At 32.9% G+C, this 24,411-nt stretch overlaps 2 protein-coding genes across 3 annotated transcripts in view; one reads left to right on the top strand and one right to left on the bottom strand.

Moving 5' to 3' along the window:
- Positions 1-6,911, bottom strand: part of PPWD1 (peptidylprolyl isomerase domain and WD repeat containing 1) — a 35,712-nt gene extending 28,801 nt beyond the window's left edge. The window contains exon 1 of the mRNA XM_012721856.1: positions 6,891-6,911. The gene's annotated coding sequence lies outside the window, so the exon portion shown is untranslated. The remainder of the gene's footprint in view (positions 1-6,890) is intronic.
- CENPK (centromere protein K) lies at positions 7-17,315 on the top strand. 2 transcript variants are annotated; one of them, XM_004678266.2, is made up of 10 exons: positions 7-65; positions 784-934; positions 2,970-3,026; positions 5,274-5,346; positions 8,735-8,781; positions 9,975-10,057; positions 10,152-10,250; positions 10,566-10,692; positions 14,380-14,433; positions 17,016-17,315. In XM_004678266.2, exons 2-10 carry the CDS (start codon positions 818-820, stop codon positions 17,172-17,174), a joined length of 816 nt encoding a protein of 271 aa, XP_004678323.1. In that variant the 5' UTR covers positions 7-65; positions 784-817; the 3' UTR covers positions 17,175-17,315. The 2 variants fall into 2 exon arrangements, with proteins under 2 accessions (XP_004678323.1, XP_012577312.1); XM_012721858.1 differs by lacking the exon at positions 7-65 and adding an exon at positions 133-208.
- Positions 17,316-24,411: the final 7,096 nt, after the last annotated feature.

Consider the following 24,411-nt stretch of genomic DNA (forward strand, 5'->3'; position numbering starts at 1 on the left):
CGCACAGGTTGTGGGCGGGGAAACCTGTACAACGTTCGGCTGAGGACTCCTGAAGTCTCTGGCTCGTAGGTGGTGAGAGGGGTGCTGGGAAGGGCACGGTAACCTTTGAAATTTGCCGCGGCTTCTACCTGGCTGTCCCAGGGTGGAGTAGCTATCCCACGACCAACCGGGTCTCGAGTCCTGGCCTTCAAAATCCTTAATTACATGAGTAAGCCTAAATGCTTAAAATTGCCTGTGTAGTGCATTGCTGCTCTCACCATGTGTTAACTGCATTACTAGCTCAGCTCAAATCACTCTGTACACTTTATTGCTCTGGAAACACAGTATTCACATTCCTGCCCCCAAGGGAAGGCCAGCGGTTGTGGTTGGATGTGCTTGTGGTTCTCTCAACCTGGAGCCTCTCCCCCTAAATATTTCTTTATCTTACTTCCTTAACTCTCATGGTTTTCTCAATTGTGTATTTCTGAGTGACTTTACACGACTGCCTTATGTAAAATTACATTGTCCCTGCCTTAGCATTTCTTGTGGTTCTTGCCTGCCTTACTTGTTACCATAGTGCTCGTGAATAACTTGATATAGTCCAGTATGATATGTATATGTATATGTATATGTATATGTATATGTATATGTATATGTGTGTGTCACACATACATGCATAGCTTATTTTCTGTTTTCCTTATATTTGGGCCTATTTTGTTCGTCACTACATCTTTAAATTCTAAGTGACTAGTTGGCATTTATAGGTGTTCAATAACCATTCTCTAATGAATCACTTTATTTTAGCTTTTCTAATAAGGTTAAGAAAATTACAAGGCACATGTCAGTGAATCAGCAAGATTTAGATCCAGATAGTACTACAGATGTGGAAGATGTTAGAGATGTTGAAGAGGAACTTATCAAAGAATGTGAAGGCATGTGGAAAGATATGGAGGAAGTAAGTATCAAGAAATAAGTGGTATGTCAATAAATATATTATTTAATTCAATTTTAAAGATTATTTTTATTTATTTATGCATGTGAGAATTGGGGTATTGGCCAGACATGCAGGGAGTGAGAGGAATGTCAGGCACAGAGTGGGAACAGAGCAGGCAGATCTACTGAAATACACTGCTGAGGGGAGAAGAGGGCAGACAGGAGAGGTCCTCTGCTATATGGGTCAGCTCCATGGTTAACTCACTGGTCAGTTAGAACTCAGACCTCAGTGGGTGGTGATAGATTGACAGTGCTAAGACTTTAACCCCAGTGCCCTCAGGGATGCCCCAATTTAATTCAACTTCAGTAGGAGACTTAGGAAAGAAAGAATTATGCTGACTCCCAAACGTAGTTATATGGTAAATATTTGTACAGTTTTTAGACCTATAAGCATTCGTTCAAGAAATTTTGTAATAGTTGAACTTTAGAAAGAACATATGACAATTCCTGCTTAAGAGAGATTATCAGTTAATGGAAGCAGTAGCTATTATGTTATGTTACAATGTAGTATAATGTATTTTCTTCAGTATAATGTAATCTGGAAGAATTGCACAGACTGTACTTAGGAGGAGTGCAAAACAGGAGCAAAGGGGTCGAGGGTAGCTTTTAAGAGAGCAAATAATTGACTTTATTGTAAAGAATAAACAGAAGTTAGCCTGTCACTTTGGGGGAAATATGCCAAACAGAAAGAACAAAATATATAAGATTGGGAGAATTTAGAGAAATCTAAGTATCATATTATATTTTATGTAAATTAGGAGAGACAAACTTGTAGAAGGAAGAACATGACAGAATTTGTTAGTATGTACTATAATCCATTAAAAGAGTAAAAACACCAGGTAACATGCTGGAATAGACAGTGCAAGTTAGTCATGTGGTTTTGAAGAAAATAATTTGTTAAGAGTGAACCTATAGGTAGAAAGGTATTTAGGAGGCTGTAGTAATGACCCTGGCAAGGTGTACCAAAGTGCTAAATTCTGTCAGTGCACATAGAGAAAGAGTAGACTCAAGAGATAGTAAGGAAGTTTCCATTTGGAGGTTAATTGTGAAGTGGGGGGAATTATGAATAGCTCTAAGTTTCTGGTTCTGATCATTGGTGGCTGGTGGTGGTGTTCCCCAAGATAACTATAGAAGTGTGGGGAACACATAATTAAGGAGTTTGCATGAAAACATAATTTAGGAAATACTCACTTTGAAATGTATATACAATTTCTAAATTAGGTAGAACTCCTTTGGGTACATTATAGTGTGTTGGTAAAATTTTGTTCTACTTAAAGTAGTATAATGTATGATATATTGATGGCCATTTTTTATAATCCTATTTTTCCTAGTAAAGTTTCAGGTTAGGGCAGATTAGTGGATTTTTCCTTTTTTTCAGTTTTTTATCATAAATTCTTGGTATCTTATTTTTTCCATGTATTTTTAAGATAATTTATATAATTCAATCCACTTCTTTGCTTCTATTTTTTTAGTATAGATCCTTTAGTTTAAAAATGACTTTAAAATTTTTTGTAGAAAAATACTGTAGGTAGAAATAAGCTCAAATAAAACTTAAATTTCCTGTTTTTACCTTTCAGATTTAATCACTATTAATGACTGAACTTTTTTTTTAATTGCACAGGAACAATGTTCTCTAAAGGCCTTATTTTCTTAAGATATTAGCTACCTTTTTTCTTTCCTATAATGCCCTTTTACTTGCTTACCCCACTGTATCTAATTTCTATTCCACGTAACTACTAATCTTTGTTCTTTTTTCTTATTTTTGTACTCATTTTTGAATTTTCATTCTGTGTAGCATCTAGTATCCTCTTTTACATGTGATATACTTAACCTTGGGACTTGCCTGATCCTTTTGTTTAAGAAAGTGAGGAATTGAAGCAAACTTTTCTTATCATACATTTGTATTTTGATTTATTATATTGGTACAATGTAGAGGAGAAAGTAATTATCTGTGGATTATTGTGTATAACTTGCTTTTCTTTGCTTTTTAAACCAAGTGTCAGAATAAATTATCCCTTGTTGGAACTGAGACACTCAATGATTCAAATTCTCAGGTATGAAATTATTTTTTCTTCCTAAAAATAGATAAGTGAAATTAATTGTGTTTTGCATAAGAAATGTATCTTGTTTCTCCCAAGTATAATAGTTTTACTAATATCTGTATATTTAGTCATTTGGAAATTTCTCTATTGTTTGTAGTTGAAGAGTTGGTAGTATTATGAATACTTTTTGAATAAGCTATAATAAAAAATAAGAATACTTTATTCTTTATCTTTTAATAGCTACATATACATTTAAATATTAAGTGACTCACTCATTGACTATTACTATAATGCATTGTTAAAAATTAGAACAGAGACTGTCCTGCTTTGTGTTAGGTGAGGAAACTACAGTTATTAATTTTTAAAGATTTATTTATTTATGCCTATAAAACTGGGGTACGGGCCACACAGGTACAGTGAGAGGATTCACTAGAGATAGAGTGGGGAGTAGGACCAGCAGAATGATGAAGTACAATGCTGAGGGGAGCAGCTGGCAGGTCAGATGAGGTCTGTGGCGCCACGTGGATCACCTCAGGGGCGGGGATCGAACTCAAGCTGAAGTGGCTTTTAACTTCTGAGTATTGTGCTTTAATCTGCTGTGCTGGGCCACAAGGGAGGGCCTATTTTACTTATTTTATCTTAACTAATTTATTCTAGCTTTTGAAAAGAGATTAAAATTTTTTTTTTAAATAATAATCAAATAATTGTGGAATTGGCTTAGGAATATACCAATTGGTGAGTGTAAGAATTTAAAATATTAGAGAGAGTTCTAACCTGTTGTACAAGTATATATCCATTAGGAAAAAATAAAATCAGATAACATAAGTTCCACATGCTATAAAAGTGTAAGAAAAGCTCTGAGACTGCAGTCTATGGACAGTGGAAGCTTGGGGCAAATAATTAACATCTAGGCAATATACATTCAAAAAAAATTATATGTATTTAGTCATAAAATTTTAAAATGTTTTAATGAAGAATTCTAGTTGCAAAGTGAAAAATAAATTTGATTCCAATGAAAATTTTCTAGAACTGGTAGGAGAATATCAAAGATACGGCTATTGATAGAAGATTCTCCTGCTGTGCAAATGTGTTAGTATGTAAGCACCAAAAGGAATAATGATCTTAATGGATTATAATACTATGGGGGAAAAAAAAACTATGCTATAATAAAACAGTAAAAAACGAGAAAGAGACAGATGGGGCAAAGAAAAAAAACTAAGCTGTCACTTTTGAGAGTGCCTGTTCCACAAGATATTTAATCTTAAAATTGATGATAAAGAATTAAATGTCTCGTTTAAAAAAATGATCAGTTGTACAGGGTAAAATTGAATATTATATTTAGAAATGCTTAATACAGTAAATAAACTATAATCTGATTTCCTTGGTGAATATGGTTCTAGAAATTGAGCCCTATAGAGTCAGAATCACTGATAAGGCTTATAGATTTCCTGTATGATTTTCATACAATGAGCCAAACATTGTTTTGGAGTGACATGCTCATGTAGTTGTCAATGTTTAGTATCCTCAGATAAGCAATAATAACTTTGCTTATTCCAAAGAATCAAAAATATGTGGTTTTCTATTTTGTTGAGAGCTCAAATTTACTCCCATGTTGATTCTTTAGGAGGATTCACAGGACTCAGTGTATAGTCATAAACATGGATGAGATGAGATTAACAAAGGAAAATTAACAAAGGAAATTTACAGTGAGATTAACAAAGGAAATTAACAAAGGAAAAGGATGATGGGGTACATAATTTACAAATTATTGTGTTGTAAAGTTGGTTTTTATGGGTGACTTGTGGAACTTGTCTCATTTTAAATTATCCTCTTTTATATTTAAATTTGTATTTACCTAGTTAGCTAAAAACAGTAACAGTTCACCTGAAAGGCATACAAAAGAAAAAGAACAATTGGGAAGCAAATGTGTTGACAAGAAAGGATATCTAGTTTTTTTTAAAGAATTACATGTTTAGTATATAAACTTAACATGCTTAGTTAGGTTCTTTTATTTTGGGTTGAATGATAGTGCAGAATTTACCATTTTTTTAATATTCTATCACTGATATAATAGGCAATTTATGAACATAATTAGTATTGTATAAAGCAAATTTCTTAGAGTGATGATTTTTTGTGTGGTTTTAAGGGCTATTAGACATGTCATTTGCTTTAAGAGCTCTAAAGTATTGAAAATTGCTTACTTTCATCTATAAATGACTGAATATTCTACAAGATATGATTTTTTTACTGTTTTTATAGCTATCCTTATTAATTATGCAAGTGAAATGTTTGACGGCTGAACTTAGTCAATGGCAGAAAGAAACTCCTGAAAGTAAGACTCATGCTTTTAAATTTACATTTTTATAGAAGAGCTAATGACAAATTAATTTAATGATCACAAGAATTATAATATCCTTCTAGCCTTTTCGAAATTGACCAAATTCCATTGCTATTAGGAAGCCACCTCATTTTCCTTTTTTTGCACCATTATTTTGTGTTTATTATAAAGGAATGTGTCTGTCTCACATTAGGGATAGTAACCTTGATTATGAAGAATTATTAGAGCCCTCATTTTATCTTCATAGTCTTATGTGCTGGGTAGAAACTACATTGTCTCTTAGTGAATGAAACTTATATAATAGAAAAGTTTTAGATATTTTAGATATTTATTTACAAAGGGTCATATAGATTATAATATCCTCTGTTCAATGAGGCTAATTCTATGTTTGCCTTTAGTTGAGAAGTAGAAGGTTTAAACAGATGCAGTTTAAATAACCACTTAGGAAAGTCTACATTTCTATACTGTATGTATGTCTGTACTTAGTGTTCATATGAATTGGACCCTCTTTTTTTTTTTTCTATTTAATGCCTCCCTTATCCATTCTTCTACTTCCTCTGTTTCCTTTAAACATCTGCACTCCCCTTAGTCTCCATTGTGGGCTTATTATTCTCTTTTTCAGGTCTTGGGATTCTTATTTTCCCTAGTTCCTTACCTAGAATATTTTATCTGCATTCTTAGTTTTAATTACTGTGTTCATGCCTTTGTCCACCATTGTTCCACATCTTCCTACAACCTGGTATTTTTAATTTTAGCACTTGCAACATATATATACACAATTGTGATTTTCATTTGCACTAATCTGTATATCCTGTTGCTTACTCAGTATTATTTTGAGCATCTAAAAAACTGCTCATACTCAGCTGTTAAAATGCTGGTGTTCTCCAGAGAACTGTTCTTAGTTCTTTCAGCTTTTCATTTTGTATGCTAGTCCAGCATGATATATTCTTATAGATTACTATCTTCCCCCTGAATCCTCACGCTTCTGTGTCTGTCTCCATAATCTAATAAGACATCAGCCATACTGAAGTAGGTTTAACCTAAAGATCTCATTTTAACCTAAATCCCTTTTAGAGACCCAAATGCTAGAACAATCAGAAAGGTGTTAGGGCTTCATCTTACATACTTGGGGAAGGACACAATTTTTTTTAACAACTTTTAAATCTCTGTATCCAAATGGGACTTCTATAATATCACACTTATATATTTCTCCCTTCTAGACATTTAAAAAAAAAAAACATTCTGTAGATGTCTCAGATTCATGAGTTGATCTCTATTTCCTGACCCATTAAGTGAAATCGATTTATTAGCCATACATTTAGTAGTTCTTCTAGATTTTTCTTATTCATAATTTACATACTGCTCGATATTAAATACTGAACCCTACTGTCACAGATTTATTTTTTAGGCCCTATCATAAAACCCGTTAGATTATTATAATAGGTTTTCACCTCTTAATGTAGGTTATTTTTTAATTGCAGGAATTTTCTAATTTAAAAGGAAAGTAAGAGAATAATAACTGAACTCAGTAAACTCACCATTATCATCTTTTCTTGCCTTGTTTTGAATTTTTTGGGGTAGCTGAAGAAAACAGCATGCATTTATGATCTCAATTTCTGTAAATCAGGAGTCTAGGCATAGCATAGCTGGCTTTGAGAAAGCTTTGTGGTCTTGAGGTTACAGTGAAAGATTCTCATCAGAGTTTTAACAGGAAAGAAATGTACTTCCAAGCCACCTCAAGATGCTGGCAGAATAATTTCCTTGTGATGGTAGCTTCATTTTACATTTTTGCTCTTTACATTATTTCTGATGTTTCCAGATTCCTTCTTTCAATGTTTTTGTTTCAAGAACTTCATTTAACAGTTTTCTAGGGAACTTCTGGTGACAGATTGTCTTAATTTTTCTTCTGAGAATGTCTTAATTTTTTTTTTCCTTGAAGGATATTCTTACTGGATAGGTAATTTAGGAGTATTGTTTTCTTATATCACTCTATGAAGTTGTGCCTCTTTCTCCTGCCTCCGTGGCTACTGAAAAGAAATATGCTGCCATACTTAACTGTTTTTCCTCCAATAGGAAGGCACTATTTTTCTTTCATTGTTTTGCAGATTTTTCTTTGTCTTTAGCTGTCAGAAGTTTAATTATTATGTATCTTGGCATGGATTTTTCTGGGTCTATCCTTTATGCAGTTTATTCAAATTCTTAAACATGTAGATTTATATATGACAAAATTTGGAAAAACTTTTAACTTTCTTTTCTTGAACTATTTTTTTTTTGTTTCACCCTCAAATTTCTTTCCTAGGATTCTAATGACATGAATATTAGATCTTTTGTTATAGTCAACTTGACTCCCTAAGGTTTTTTTTTTTTTTTTAAGTTTTAAGTTCCTTTTTTAAAAAGATTTATTTATTTATGCATACAAGAACTGAGGTACAGATCAGAGGTGCAGGGTTGAGAGACTTCTCCAAAACAGAGTGGGGAGCAGAACAGGCGGCTTGATTGAAATACAACCTTTGAGGGGAGCAGCTGGCAGGACAGGAGAGGTCTGTCATGCATGTGGATCACCTCCCTGGGCAGGAATCAAACTCATGCTGCAGTGGCTTCTTGAACTCATGCCTCAGTGGCTTCGACTAGCTTCATAGTGCTGTGCTTTAACCCATTGTGCCACCAGGGATGGCCCTAAGTTTTAATTTCTAAGTGTGCCAAAATATACATAAATTTAGTGTCTTAACTACATACAAGTGTTCAATTCAATACTGTAAAAAATATTACTGTTGTTCAGCCATTCTATAGAATATTTTCATCTTGCAAACCTGAAACTCCCATTAAACTACACCTTACTTTTTCTGTTCATTACATTTCCTGACAGTCACCATTCTGCTGTTCTGTGAGTTTGGCTACTCTAGATACATCATGTAAATGAAATCATGCAGTATTTGACTTTCTGTAACTGGCTTATTTCAGTTAATATAGTGTCTACAAGGTTCATCCATGTTGTAGCATGTGTCAGTATTTCTCCCTTTTAAAGGCTGAATAAAACTCAATTTTATGGAAAATGTGTGTATGTATGTTTACATAGGGTCATGACTATGGAAAGAAATATTTCAGGAATATGGTAAAGATTATTAATTTTTCTTTCGAGGTGTTTGGAAAACAAAATAAAGGAAAGTTGCACTAAAACTAAAGTGTGATTAAGTATAATCCCATTTATCTAAAATTATGTTTGTAAAGATGTTAAATAAAAATAAATTCATGAAAAGCATACAGTAGTCATAAAAAGCTTTATATACTTTAAGAGGAAAATAATTAAAAGTTGTAAAATTTAATTCTTGATTTTGGAATACTAACTAAATACATGTGTAATTTTGTTTGTTTTGTTCTATAGTAATTCCACTGAGTGAAGAATTTTTGACAACATTAGGAAAAGAAGAGGTAAGCTACTAAATGGACTTTTGGTCACTCCAAATAATTTATAATTATAAGTTTCTTGGGTAAGTTCATGACATTAGAAGTAGGATGAAATCACTTTAAAATCAAATTAATTTTAAATTTTATGTGTTTTATTGAGCAGAATGTCGAAATTTTTTTTCAATTGAGGTAATGTTGATTTATATCATCATTTATTTTTGGGATTATAGGCTCAAATCTCTACAAATATATGCTTTCATATCAGGCCCACTACCAAAACCCTGATAAATCCTCCACTATGCTCATTCGACCCATCCCTTCTGGTTGCCTTTACTTTGCAGTCAAATGTCAGGGGTTGGTTATTGGTATAGTTTTGTGTGACCTTTTGTTTTATTGAATATGAAGTGAAACTTTGGTATTTGTCTTTTTCCTGACTTACATTGCTTGACATTATCCTCTCTGGTTGATCCATATAGTCTCAAATGGCAGGTCAAAGTATAAGGCATAAGGCAGAAGCAAATCAGAATTTTAAACAAGTATGGAAAGAGATCTATGTGTTAGAGACAGAAATTGTGAAAAAAGATTATGTGAATTGAGGAAAGGCTGTTTTATATGAAACTGGTACTACAAATTTAGAATCTCATGTGGAGCTAAAGAACAGGGTCAATCACAGACTGTTCAACCTTCCTTTCTCTCTTTCTTTTTAACCAAGTAGCTATTTTTTTACTACATTCCTGAAAACTGGAGTTATGTAGTATGACATCATTAAACTGTTGAGGGTCTGAACTCAGGACACTAGTTTGGGTGTTAAGAGATGCTATTCCCCTTAGCAATCCTGATGTTGATAACAATGCCTGGGAGTCATTAACAGTTCAGTAAATATTTGTTGAATGAATGATACTCATTTTTTTGTTCTTGTATGATCTCCTTAGAAGAGACATGATGTACCTTATTTCTGAAAGATCTCAATGAAGTCGCCTTTCAATATGAAAGTAAAATAGGTTGTTTAGAGCCCCTTCCTATTTTTTTAAATTTAACAGACATTACAAACACTTGGTACCTGTTAATATATTTACCTTTCAAATGCTTTTTTCTAGGATATCTTCATAAATATTTGAATATCTCTTAGGCCTGTATGCAAATTTTACTATTATGAAGATATACAACTGTTTATAAGATCATATTCTAAACAATTAATTTGAATTATTTTGTTCTAGTTCCAAAAATTGAGACATGATCTTGAATTGGTACTATCTACTGTTCAGTCAAAGAATCAAAAGTTAAAAGAAGACCTGGAAAGGTATATTTGCATTGTAATTACTGTTAATCATTGATACTGGTTGAATTAGTGTCAGTGCTTTCTATTTCTTTGTTTTGTTTTTCCATGTTTATAGGGAACAACAGTGGTTGAATGAACAGCAGCAGATACTGGACTCTCTTAATGTACTATACAATGACTTGAAACATGAGACTGTCACCTTTTCTGAATCAAGGTAGTTCATGTCCAGGAAAATAGAAAAAAAAAGTTTTTCTTTTATGTTACATGAAATACATATCTGAAAATATAAATTTTTACTAGAAATCATGAGGCTTACCCTAACTTCTGCCAACTGTTAGCTGCACAAGCTTTTATCAGTGAACTGAGTTGATTGTACCTTTAGTTTCCCTACATGTTAAACAGACTATTGCTTTCATGAAGACCGTTAGTTGGTTTGAACAATGTTTATGATTAGCTTTGAGTAATCAGCTATATATAATTATATATTCACCAGTGAAATATTTCTCTTTAATTTTTTAAATTCTATTAGAATCTTTAATGAGCTGAAAACTAAAATGAGTGACATAAAGGAATATAAGAAAAAACTATTGTTTACCATGGGTGAGTTTCTAGAAGACCATTTTCCTCTCCCTGATAGAAGGGTTAAAAAGAAAAAGGTAAGTTTTGGAGAAGACATTCATGTATATTTTCATATATGAACTTGTTTTACATGGTTCAAATATAAATTCTCTAATATATTTTGTATGTTTATAATACATTCCAAAGATACACTTACAAAGATACATGTGTAGCAGTATCACAGTATATTTACTGAAAAATTAGAAGCAAGCTAGAATTAAATGTTTTTTATATTGTATTTATATGATAATGTAAATACAGCTTTTAAAAATAATTTATTGAACTCTGTAAAGGAGTTAGTGAGATGGGAATGTGGTTATTGCCTTTTTACAGTTGAATCTCCCTTGAAAAATAGACTTTAGTCAAAGTGAATTACCTCTCTAAAGAAAAATTCCTTTCCTTATAGGTGGACTCAGCCAGTTACTGGACTGTAAATGATTAGAAGGGCTTAGCCTCTCTGTCTCAATGTTGGAAATTTTGCATAGTCATTACACCTCTCCTGAGACTGACTGAGGGCTTTGTATTACTGAATAGGTACCAACTTTCCTGTGTGATTGTATAGCTACAGACTTCTTCCCTATTCATTATGCTTCATTAACTCTCCACAGCTTTAATCAAGAAAATATCAGTATTTTCCACAATGTTCCTACATGGAAATATCATTGACTTTAGAATCTGTTTCATGCATATTAATTATCAGCCACTCAGAAGACACATTAACTTTCTTGCCTTTGCCATGAAATAGTGCAATGAGATCTGAATATAGAGTATGAGATGTAGAATATCACACTGTTCTATTGTATTGTTAATTAAATCAAGTAAGAAAGTGGTAAGAACATTGGTACAGATAACATTTCCTAAGTTTCTGGAGTCTTGAGCATACTTGGACTTCCTTCTAAATAAAAGACAAACTTTGTACCCTATTCCATTTGGTATGAAGAGAACACAGTGCTTAACAGAAAAACCAATATTTTCTTAATGTTTTAGAATGAATCTTTTTGCATTTTTTTTTTTAAGATTTTATTTATTTATTCATATAGAACTGGGGTACAGGCCAGAGATGCAGAGGGTGAGAGGATTCACCAGAGACAGAGTGGGGAGCAGAACAGGCAGATCGACGAAGTACACTGCTGAGGGAAGCAGTGGGCGGGTCAGGAGAGGTCTGCCTCGCCATGTGGACTCCTCCGGGGCAGGCGGGAATTGAACTCATGCTGAAGTGGCTTAAGCTTTGTAGTGCAGTGCTTTAACCCGCTGCGCCACCAGGGAGGGCCTCTTTTTGCATTTTTAAGCTAGCTTGTAAAATACAGTAAGTGGAAACCTAAACATTAATTGTTACTGAATTCCATTTTAGAAATACTGGGGTAATTTTGAGGATGGCAGCACTTGAAATGGGGAATATTGAAAAATGTGATACATTTTAGGGAGTTAACTGAAAGACCTTCTGTTATATTTGATATAGGAGATAAATAAGAGATCAAAGATACTATAACATTATTTACTTGGTCTAGTCTATGAATGGAGCTGTCACGTAATTAAGTTTAAAAGCTTTCTAGAAAAATATTTAGCGCATGATCAATTTAATTTAAGGGACATACAGGTGGAAATAATATAGAGGAATAAATATATGTATCTAAGCTTGGCTTTACATATATTCAGCATTGAATCCTAAGTATAACTAGAATGACATGCACTATACTATGTATTTTATTTCCTGTTAATATTATCATAGGAGTGTAATATTTTCCCTTTCCTCTGGATCCTATCCTGTTGACCTCATGAGAGGTCATAATTCTTACTGCTTTATTTTCTCTCTCCTTTATTCATTTGCTTTTCTTTTTTGAATTATTTCAGAATCTATAAATATGCCCAGATTTTTCAAGCTTGAAAAAAAAAAATAAAAAAAGCTTTTCTTGTCCTGACACTTATAGCATCACCCATGTTAATAGTGGAATATTCTACTCATTTTATAGCAAAATGCCTCCAAATGAATAGGTCACATTTCAGCTTCTCATTTAAAACTGTCACGCTTTTTAAATATGACTTTTCTTCCCACCATTTCACTGGTCATGAAAATGATGTTACCAATGTTAAATCTAATGTTTAAATTTTTTGTTCATATTTTATTCTCCTTGTCAGCTATACTCAATAGAGTTAAAAATGACTTGAATTTCATAAGAATTTTTTCAGTTGAACATTTTTCACAGTAATTTGGTTAAAAAAGTTGAAGGCAGTCATCAAAGTTTGCCAATGATAGTGAAACTAAAAGGGTTATTAGATAGTAAATACATTGGATAATATAAGTGAGGTATACTTTTCAGTGGATCAAGAACTAGGCCAAATAACATGAAGTACTTAGTAGAGATCATAAATTATCTTGGGTTTACATATTGAGTAATAAAGAAGATAATAGATAGAAAAAGATTTTGAATTTTTAGATAACAGTCTGCTCAGAGATCAGCAGGGTGAAATAGATAATAAATTCTTAAATTTAATGTTTAGAATATCAGCATATACAAGTATGGGAATGGGTCTTTTCATCTCTCATCAAGTATGTTGTTGGAAACATACTTAGATCATTGTGGAGACTGGATTTAAAAAAATGCAAATTAGGGGCCTCCCTGGTGGCGCAGCAGGTTAAAGCACTGCGCAAAGAAGCTTGAGCCACTTCCGCATGAGTTCGATTCCGCCTGCCCCCGGAGGAGACCACATGGCGTGGCAGACCTCTCCTGACCCGCCCGCTGCTCGCCTCAGCAGTGTACTTCGTCGATCTGCCTGTTCTGCACCCCACTCTGTCTCTGGTGAATCCTCTCACCCTCCGCATCTCTGGCCTGTACCCCAGTTCTGTATGAATAAATAAATCTTAAAAAAAATGCAAATTAGGGCAAATTCAGAACAAACATGATGAGAGGGACTGAAGTCAATGACAAGTCAATGGTAATGAAAAATAGTAGAAGGGATTGATGCTCAGTATGGAGAAGACTTGGGATTCATAGTAGTTGGCTTCAAATATTTGAGAAAGTTTTGGATAGAATTGGAATGAGATATATTCTCTGTTATTCCAGTTGAGTTGAGTTAACGTGAGGAACTGTCAAGAACTATAGAAAGGGCTTCCCTGGTAGCCTAGGGGCTAAGTATTATCTCTATCACTTGAGTTCTATCCAGTCAGGGAGCTAACCCACATATGGCGTGACACACCTCTTCTGTCTTTTCTACTGTCCTCTTAGCAGTGTATTTCAGTAAATTCACTTGTTCTGCACTCTATTTTTGGTGAATCCTCTCACCATCTCACCCCTGCACCTCTGGCCAGCACTCCAGCTGTTTTATACACACACACAAAGAACTTAAGAAAGATGAACAAGTCCCCTGGGGAAGTAAGTTTCCTGTATAAATATAAATATAGTCTGGAATGCCATAGTTTGTGATATTTTGATTTGTGGTTTCAAATATTAGACTTTCTTTTATATGAGTGTATATAATATGAATAATATACTTGTCCATTATATATTGATATATATTATCTTAAAATTGGAAAAATTTTGCTTTGCTTTTATAAACCCAAATGTTTAGTGCAGTTTGTTTATGCTCAGAATTTTGATAGTCACTTAATTATAAATATTGATTTTAATCTACTTTTAACCATTACAATTAAGAATAGTAATTTTATTGTCTGTATTCTGCTTTTGGCAGAATTAGATGTTAATTTTTTATTCATATTTCTGTCAAAGAAAAACATTCAAGAATCAACTCTGGAGCTGATAACATTGCATGAAATATTAGAGGTAAGTACTTTGTGTTGTTTTCTATGAAGGTGTCTCTGAAGTAGTGATTTTTAAACAATTTTACACAAGCTTGGAAAAACATGCTGCTTTAGTTCTTAAGGTATACACCAATCTTTTCTGGTAGAATCTTAACTTGGCAACATTGTATTCTATATAAAATATGTAAGTGAGTGTAAGGATTCTTTCCACAAAGTTGAAGAAATTTTGTGCACAATTTTTCATTAAATAATGTCAGCATCTTTTGTAAAATAATGTTAAGTATTGAATAATCCCAAGATTTTCTGTTAGACAATTACTTTCTTTTGTAAATATCTTTGACTTTTAAAAAAAATGTATTTGATCTCAAGCCAAATTAACATTTAATAAATATTTTTTAGAAGGTTTTTATTTAACAATCCATTGTAAATTGGGAAAAGAGGAAATTAATATAGTGTGAAGAGGTTATTTAACAATTAGTGTGCCTTTTAAAAGTCACTAGTGTAATTTAAAAGAAAGTGATTTGTTCATTGTGGCTTTATGATTTGGCTGCTAAAGTCTCAACTTTTATTCAGGTAAGTAGTTTTGATGGCTCATGATATCTTAATATAGAATTTATTGCTTTGAGAAGAAAAATAAAAATAATGATTATTTTTGTGGTTAGAGTATTTTAACATAATTCTAGTTATCCCAGATAATACTGAAACTGAGAAACTAGTATTTCTCATGGATGAACTTAGCTTTTTTGAATAAAATTTGTCATATATGTAGCAAATATTATAAGTAGTAACTGAGTAATATATGTGTAATTTTTTTGAGCAGAATAACATAAAATAATGTGTAAAACTTGGATTTTGAAACCATTTTGTATCCAAAATGCATTATCAATAATAAAAGTAAACCAATATTTAAATTGAACTTCAGTGAAAAGTAAATACAATATGCATGTTCTTTATAAAGTTGGATTATTAGCATTTAGTTATTTCTCGCATGTATCCAATTTTACTTAATGTGATTCAAGATTTGAAATTAAAAATTGATATTTAAATTGCATTGAAAGAAGTAGTTGTTCTAAATTATGAATATTTAATTTTTCTGCCATGATAACTAAACGAAATGAGACAAAATCTTTTTTCTACCAGAATATGAAACTTGAAATAATTAATGAAAATTAACTTTAGATGAAAATTCATTTTAAGAGCTGAGGTACTGACATTATGAAATGATTATTATGAAATATGATTGAAATGAGAGCATCTTAGATTATACTTCTATGGTTTATATTTCTATAGATTATACTTCTATGGATTATACTTTATTTTTGTATAAATTATGCTTTTTTCTTTTTCATGTTACTTAAACTACTGTCTTTTAATTAACCCTTGGCTAGGTATTCAGAGATAAGGAGTTTAGGCCATGAGCTGCCACCAATTATGTTCTGTTGAGGAATCTCTTAACTCTGTTAAATTCAAGTTCTGTAATTTGTGAAGGTACTGGGAATTTTTTGAGGAAATAGGGTAGCAATCCATATGTATTTAGCATTTTCCAATGTTTCACTGAACAATAGTGTTCAAGGAATTTTAAGTCTGTGTTTTTTGAAAAATTTAACTAATGCAGTAGATTTGCGAAGGAAAGGGAGTTGTCAATGCACATTGACATTCCTTCCCCTTCTTTGACCATAGAAACCTGTTTTCAAGATTAAAAAGATTCTTAAGGAAACCAATTCTATGGGATACAGCTTGGGAAATGTTAGCCTATGTAATTTAGTATGAAGACTTCAGACTTGCCAACATCCTTAATAAAGAATCCAAAGATATTCATAATGAAAATGAAGAGAATGATGATAGAACTACTGTTCTGAAGATTTTTCAAAATAGGTGGGGTGTTTTTGATGGAGATAGAGTTGGTGATTTCTTTTTCTCACAATGCTAAGATATGTGTGTATATATATCTATATATATTTAAAATATGGTGCATAATTTTTGAGTGTTTAAATTTCTTATTTTTTTTTATTTTTAAGATTTTTTTTTTTAAAGACTTTATTTTATTTGTACATACAGAACTGGGGTACAGGCCCAGAGGCTCAGGGGCGGTGAGGTGCTTCATCAGAGACAGAGTGGGGAGCAGAACAGGCAGATCGATGAAGTACACTGCTGAGGGGAGCAGAGGGCGGGTCAGGAGACGTCTGCCACACCATGTGGTCACCTCTGGGGCAGGCGGGGATCGAACTCATGCAGAAGTGGCTTTAGCTTCTTAGAGCTGTGCTTTAACCCGCTGCGCCACCAGGGAGGGCCTCTTATTTTCATTTTTAAGAAAATTTATAACCAGATTTCTAAAGCAGTTTCTTACCGCAAGAGAAGTGGAAGAGTTGTATATGCCTCTTAGCCACTTTTTAGGAAATGTTTTGCGAATTAAGATACATAGATTTATTTTAAAGCTTTTACTCACTAATATGACCATCTTTTAAAAAAATTGTTTAAGTTAACACAAAAATTATGATATAGTTACTCAAAGAGTAAAGACAACATTTGATGAATAGTTTTGTTTATTACAGTTAGGTCATTTTTTCACAAGTAAGATATATTTTGAATGACATTTTTTCCTAGATTCTTTTAAATAGATTATTTGATGTTCCACATGATCCATATGTCAAAATTAGTGATTCTTTCTGGCCACCTTATATTGAACTGCTCCTGCGTAATGGAATTGCTTTGAGACATCCAGAAGATCCAACCCGAATAAGATTAGAAGCCTTCCATCAGTAAAAGAATGGCCACTTTTCACCCAGACTTCACAGAATCTTGTCATTTAAGGATAATGGAAGCACTGAGAATTACTTCATTAAAGAACATTATTTTCAAATCAAAGAGCATAGTCCATTTTCCTTTTATACTTAATATGACACATGCTGCCATCTATTGTTAATTTAAAAACAATACTTTCTCATTCAGTATTTTAAATGGTATGAACAAAAATACAAGTGAAAAATATCCTGGACATAATCATTATAAATATTAATGTACCTGATTTGCAAACCTTTTATGAAAATCCTTCATTATCTTATAATATTGCTACATTATATTTTCCTTTTAAAATTGATGACTACTTTTATGCATTTTTCATTCCATTTGATGTTCATCTCCCTAAATTCAGGAGTTTTAATGAAAAAGTATTTAAATTGCAGATGGTTTTAAAGTCGTATGTTTAGAGTATTAGAAAATTTGTTCCATATATACTGCTTTATGTTTAGATTCCTTAAAATTTTAAATACAAAAAACCGATAAAAACATGGAAGTTATATTTTAATATGTGTTACATAACAAATGATATTATATATTAAACTATTTTTTATTTTTACTAACAAAAGTGTTCATAAAATTTGTTAATCCTCATGAATTTTCTGTAAATAAAAATCTGTCATCTAAAAACCTGTTTTTTGTGATGTGGCATGTTATTTTAATAAATTGGACTTTTTCATATATAGATAAATGAATTATTGTAGAACTTATCCAGGCTAAACTAGAAAATGTAAGCTAAACTAGGAAATTCCAAGCCCATTTAATATTTAATATCATTTGTTTTCTAAAGACTTGCTGCTATATTTAAAAATACTGTATATAATCTAAGTTTCTTGCTTACCTTAAATATCTTTTTTTAAAATAATCAAGTAATATTCTACATATACTATGTCCCTTCTATAGAAAACACTAATTCTGCTATATTTTAGAAATTGTTATTTCTTCTATGGGAAAATGACACATAAAGTACTTTCCTAGAATACTTCAATTGGGAATTGAAAGGAACGAGTAATTTTTACTCTTTGGAATTACTGGATAAAGGAAAAATGGCAGTGTAAGCCTCACAGTAATTCCACAGAGCAATTAATACTAACGTTTGTGAATTACTCTGTTTGAAAAGTCTGGAAAGAATTATATAAGGGCAGTAAATAACTTGATTTACTTGGTAAGTCTACTTCACTGGTAAGGGTCTACTGGTAAGGGTATTTTCACTACAGTATCTTGAATAAGGCATTTAGAGAAAACTATGATTATTGCATCTTTATTTAACTCACTAACCCACGCTTTAATAGTTAGATAATTTGCTGATTCTTTTGATCTTACACATAGACAAAATGTAGTGGAATAAATTTTGATTTGTTCTCCTGACCTTGCTTCCCTTGAAATGTTTTGTGGTTTTTGAGGCCTATATAAAGAAATGTTTCAAGTTCTGAGGATCTATTTCTATTTTCCCTTTTCATTTAAGAAAATCACTGAAACCTATAAGACTAAGGATTTTTTCTGTTTCACCAGCTTTTAAATATGACAATGCATAATATTTGAAAATGATACCACATTCTAGCTTTCCCATGTCAGATGGTGATATTACCCTAACTTGACAACAAGATTTGGTTCTAACACAAAATATATTTGAGTTCATTATTAGTTGATGTGTGTGCATAGATTGATTTGTGAGAAAATCCAACCGAGTTGAATATGATCCTGTTGAGTCTTAACCATATGCTCTCGTATAATCATACATCTATATTAACGTTTCTGACTCCCCATTTTCCTTTTTTGTTTAATTCACTCTTAGCTTTTTTAGTTTACTTCTTTGATGTTTTTGTCAATATAATTATAATAACACAGTCTAAAGATTATTATTTTATGTTTAATATAAAATATGTTTAAAAGTAATATTCAGTTCTATACAGGATATAATTCTATACAATGCCCCATTCCAAGAATGAATAAAAAATCTTGTATGAGAAAAGTTCAGTTATAGTGAGGTTGCAGGATATAAGGTTAACAAACAGAAGCCAACTGCTTCCTATACACCTGAAATTATAAACATCATTTACCTTTATACCAAAAAAGGAAATCCTTATGTATGAATATCCCAAAATATGCACATTTTTTTAATGAGAATACCTAGAAGTTCTAAAAAAAACCAAGGAAAATTTGAGTAAGTGGGAAAATAGTTCATGTTTATGAAGAGCAAATCTCATTTGTTAAAGTCTCATTCCTCCCAGATTGATTTACAAGTGTAATACATTCAAAATCCCAGTGAGTTATTTTGTTACAATCAATTAATTGATTCTAAAGTTTATGTAGAATGCCAGGAGATCCCAGAATAGCTGCTACATTATTGAAAAAGAACAAAGTCAGCATGGACACCAACTTTAAAGCTTATTATAAAGCTATAGTAAACCAAGACAATGTGCGTATTGGCAAAAGAAGTGACAAATAGCTCAATGGAACATAATGGAGAGGTCAGAAGTAAAACCACATAAATATGATCAGCTGACCTTTGTCAAAGAAGCAAAGACAAGCCAATAGAAAAAGTTAGTACTAGAACACCTGTAGATGCAGTGGGATAAAAAAGGGAAAAAAATCTGCCTTGACACTTTTTTTTTACTATATAATTTATTTACGCATAAATATTTTTTACATTATTGTGCTGGGTTTTTTTTTTGTTTGTTTGCTTTCTTTTCTCAGGTGTAGTCCCCACCAGTTTACCTGTGCAGCATCACCATATTCCCTTGTGCTTGTCCCTCTCTCTCTTTTATTTTAAGATTTAGTTATGCATACAAAACTGGGGTACAGATCAGAGGTGCAGGAGGTAAGAGGATTCACTAGAGACAGAGTGGAGAGCAGAACAGGCAAGGTTGCTGAGGGGAGCACCAGGTGGGTCAGGAGACGTCTGCCACACCATGTGTGTCACCTTCCTGGCTGAGGATGAAAGTAGTGCTACAGATAGCTTCATAGTGATGTGCGCCACCAGGAAGGGCTCCATTCCCTCCTTTGTTTTGGCCCCTCTCCTTCCCCCTCCCCTGCAGAATGTCCCTGATTTATACTTGTCTGTTTATTTTTATTTCGCTATGTTTTTTATTATTTCTCCCTGCCTAATGCATTATATGGTTCTCCAGTATTCCTTCTATAAGTGAAACCATCTGATACTTTTCTTTTCCCTTCTTCTGACTTATCTCATTGCATAATCTCTTCTAGTTCCATCTATGTTCCTGAAAATGACATCTTTTTGATTTCTGAATAGTATTCTATTGTGTATATGTACCACATCTTCTTGATCCAATCATCTATTTTTGGGCCTTCCCTATTATTAGTAGTGCTTCAGTAAACATAGGGATGCAGGTATTCTTTTGAATTAGTGTTTTTGTGTTCTTTGGGTATATCCCTTGTAGTGGAATTGCTGGGTCATATGGTAGCTCCATTTTAGTAGTTTGAGGAAACTGCACAGCTTTCCATAGTGGTTAGACCAATTTACATTCCCACTGGCAGTGTAGGACAGTTCCCTTTTCACCACACCCTTGCCTACATTTGTTGTTGCTCATTTTAATATGTGCCATTCTTACTGATACCTCATTCTGGTTTTGATTTGCATTTCCCTGATTATGAGGGATGTTGAACATTTTTTCATATGTCTGTTGACCATTTGTATTTCCTCTTTGGAGAAGTTGACACTTTTTTTTTTTTTTAGATTTATTTATTTATGCATACAGAACTGGAATACTGGATTACAGGCCAGATGGGCAGGGGCGGTAAGAGGATTCACCAGAGACGAGTGGGGAGCAGAACAGGCCGACTGAGGAAGTACATTACTGAGGTGAGCAGTGGGTGGGTCAGGAGAGGTCTGGCATGCCATGTGGGTCACCTCTGGACCAGGAATCAAACTGGTGTTGAAGTGGCTTTAGCTTCTTAGTGCTTCGTTTACCTGCTGTGCCACCAAGGAGGGCCTGATACTGACAAATTTTTAACAAAACTTTAATTAGAAATAGATGTAAACCTAAATGTATCATGCACTACTATAAAACTTGTAATAAAAACAAAATCTTGTTTGAATATGGGTTGTGATAGTGTTTGAGGTACAACACTGAAATCATAATCCATGAAAGACAGTGTTATATATAAAATATTCATAAAATAAACAAAAATAAAAGTCATAGACTGAGGGAAAGTATTTATAAAACATATCTGATAAGATAATATAAAAATAACCTAAATATACAATGAGTGCTTAAAACTTTACACTAGGACACAGACATCCCAATTATAAAATAGGCAAAAGATCTGACCATATTTCACCAGTGAAGATATATAAAATGGCAAATAAGCATATAAAAAGATTTTCCACATATATTTTCCACATATATCTCATTTTAAAAATGCAAATTAAAACAATTCGATACCTCTATTCATTAGAATTGCTAAAAATCAAAATGTTGATAACACTAAATGTTGATGAGAATGTGAAGCAACAGGAATGCCCATTCATTGTTAGTAGTAATGAAAAAATGACAAATACTTTAGAAAACAATTTTATGATTGCTTACAAAATATACTCTTAGCTTTTGCCCACCAATTACATTCCTTGGTATTTACGCTAATAAACTGAAAATTTGTGTCCCACAAAATTCTACACAAATAGGTACTAAAGTCTTTCATAATTATGAAAAATTGGAAGCAATCCATATTTTTTATTTTTGTTTATATATAAATACTCTGTAGTATGTCCATAATTTAGAATATTATTCAGCCATAAAAATGAGGAGCTATCAAGTCAGAAGACATGGAAGGAACTTTAAATGTATATAGCTAATGAAAGAAGTCACTCTGAAAAAGGCTGCAAACTGATTTCAGTTATGTTACATTCTGGAAGAGGCAACACTATGGAGACAGTGAAAAGATCATGAGTTTGACTAGGAGGGTTAGGATGAATAGATGGACTACAGGGTATTTTTAGCATAGTGAAACTGTTTATGATACTATAATAGTGAATGCATAAAATCTGAATTTTCAAAACCTATAGAACTGTACAATACACAAAATTAGTCTTAATGTAAATTAGGGACTTAGTTTAATAACAATGTATAAACATTTGTTCATTAATTACAAAAAGTGTCACACAAAATTATAAGATATTAATGATAGGGAAAATAAGGGTGGGGAAAGGGAGTATATAGAAACTAATTCTCAATTTCTTTGAAAAGCTAAAACAGCATTAAAAACAAAGTCCTGGGCCCTTCCTGGTGGCACAAAGGGTTAAAGCACAGCACTGCAAGCTAGCTTACAGCCACTTCAGTTCCAGTTAGATCCCCAGCTGATCCCTGTGGTACAGAAGACCTGTCCTGTGTCTCCTGCTGCTCCTCTCAGTAGTACACTTAATCAATCTGCCTTTCTCCCCACCCTCTCTGGTGAATCCTTTCACTGCCCCTGCACCTCTGGCCTGTACCCCAAGTCTGTATGCATCAATAAATAAATCTTTAAAAACAAAACTCCAGGCCCTCCTTCATGTCTCAGCAGGTTAAAGCACAGCACTAAGAAGCTAAAGCCACTTCAGCATGAGTTTGAACCCCAGCCCCGGAGGTGAACCACGTGTTGCGGCAGACCTCTCCTGACTGGACTCCAGCTCTCCTCAGCAGTGTACTTTGTCAGTCGGCCTGTTCTGTTCCTTACTCTGTCTCTGGTGAATCTTCTTACCACCCCTGCACCTCTGACCTGTACCCCAGTTCTGTATGTATAAATAAATAAATCTTTAAAAACAAAAACAAAAAAAGTCCCATAGGATGCAAAAAATGGGAGGGAAAGAACAAAATATTAAAACACCCATTTGAATATAGACAGTAGGTAGATATTAAGGGATGTCAAATGAAAAAACACTTGTAAAACAGGTAGTAAAATGTTAAGGTGATATTCCAGTGACTTAACAGTTGTTCCAATGACTGGTTTGTATGGTCTAAAGAGTACTGTATTTATGTTTTATAGAAAGTAACAAGTAATAGCTAACAGGCTAAATGGAGTTTAAATATTTTTATGTCACATCACTTCTTTATTTGTTTCAATGACCGAAGAATGTTAAGACTGTGATTCTCTTTTCCTTACATTGTGACAACATGGTTGCATTTCTTTCTCACATGACAACACCTAATGCTGGGAAAAGAGAAGAACTCTGGAAGAGTTCTTTTTAATGTTCTCGTTTTTTCAAATCTTAAAATATTTTCTGAAGGTTGTACACCTGGATTTTCCTTACTTCTTACTCAGTCTGTCCCAGACTGAGTCACATAACCACTTCTAAATCTAAATCAATTGTTGGCAAAGGAAATCGAATTACCATGATTAGTTTAGCATGATTATGATTCATTTCTTGGAGCTGTTAAGAGGCCCACCTTTAAATATTTATTCAATTTCCAAGTAAAATAGGATCTTTAATTTCTCCCAAATGGGGAAGTAACTACTGAATACTCAACTAGCAAATTTGCCTCAGATTATCATGAACAACTTCTGAACGATTTAACATTTAACACTAAGACCTGATTGACTGGAATTGTACAGCTATGTGAGGAATAGTACTGTTGGGAAGTTGCTGCAATATCTGGAGATGGGGGTCATCTATCATAGTCTTGGTCTAGGGTGATAAGAATAGAAGTAGACATAAGTGGATATATTCAATTCATGTTTGGACATAGAATCAGTAACACGTATGTGTATTATGAATGAAAAAAATTAAAAGACGACTCCTTTTTTGGAATGAACAACTTGAATTGAAATGACTGATTAACTGGTGAATTGTGGCTCCATTCACTTAGATGGAAAAAGTGAAATAGGTAAATTTCTATTTATTTAGGCCCTATGAAATTTATGTTGCTTACTGCACATTTAAGCAAGAATATAGATACAGGAGTCTTTGGCAAGTAGGTGGTATTTAAAGTCATGGAAAATGACTTTACATTTTCCTCTAATATGTTTATCAGAGAAAGTATCATTTGACAGAGAATAGAATAAGAGCTGACCCCAAGGCACTAAAATTTGATTACTGAGCAGGGGAGAAGGAAGTACCTTTTAGATAGGGAAAGTGAAGTGTCATGGAAGAAAATGCAGTATTTCCCAAAGTTGTCAGTGGTCAACTGAGTTGAATACTTAGGGGATCTTAAGAACCACAAAATTGCTGTATTATTTCAAGCCCATAGCATTTACAAGAGATGCTACA

This window comes from Condylura cristata, unplaced genomic scaffold (assembly GCF_000260355.1).
Source record: "Condylura cristata isolate star-nosed mole 26May11 unplaced genomic scaffold, ConCri1.0 scaffold00007, whole genome shotgun sequence".
In the NCBI taxonomy this organism is placed as follows: domain Eukaryota; kingdom Metazoa; phylum Chordata; class Mammalia; order Eulipotyphla; family Talpidae; genus Condylura; species Condylura cristata.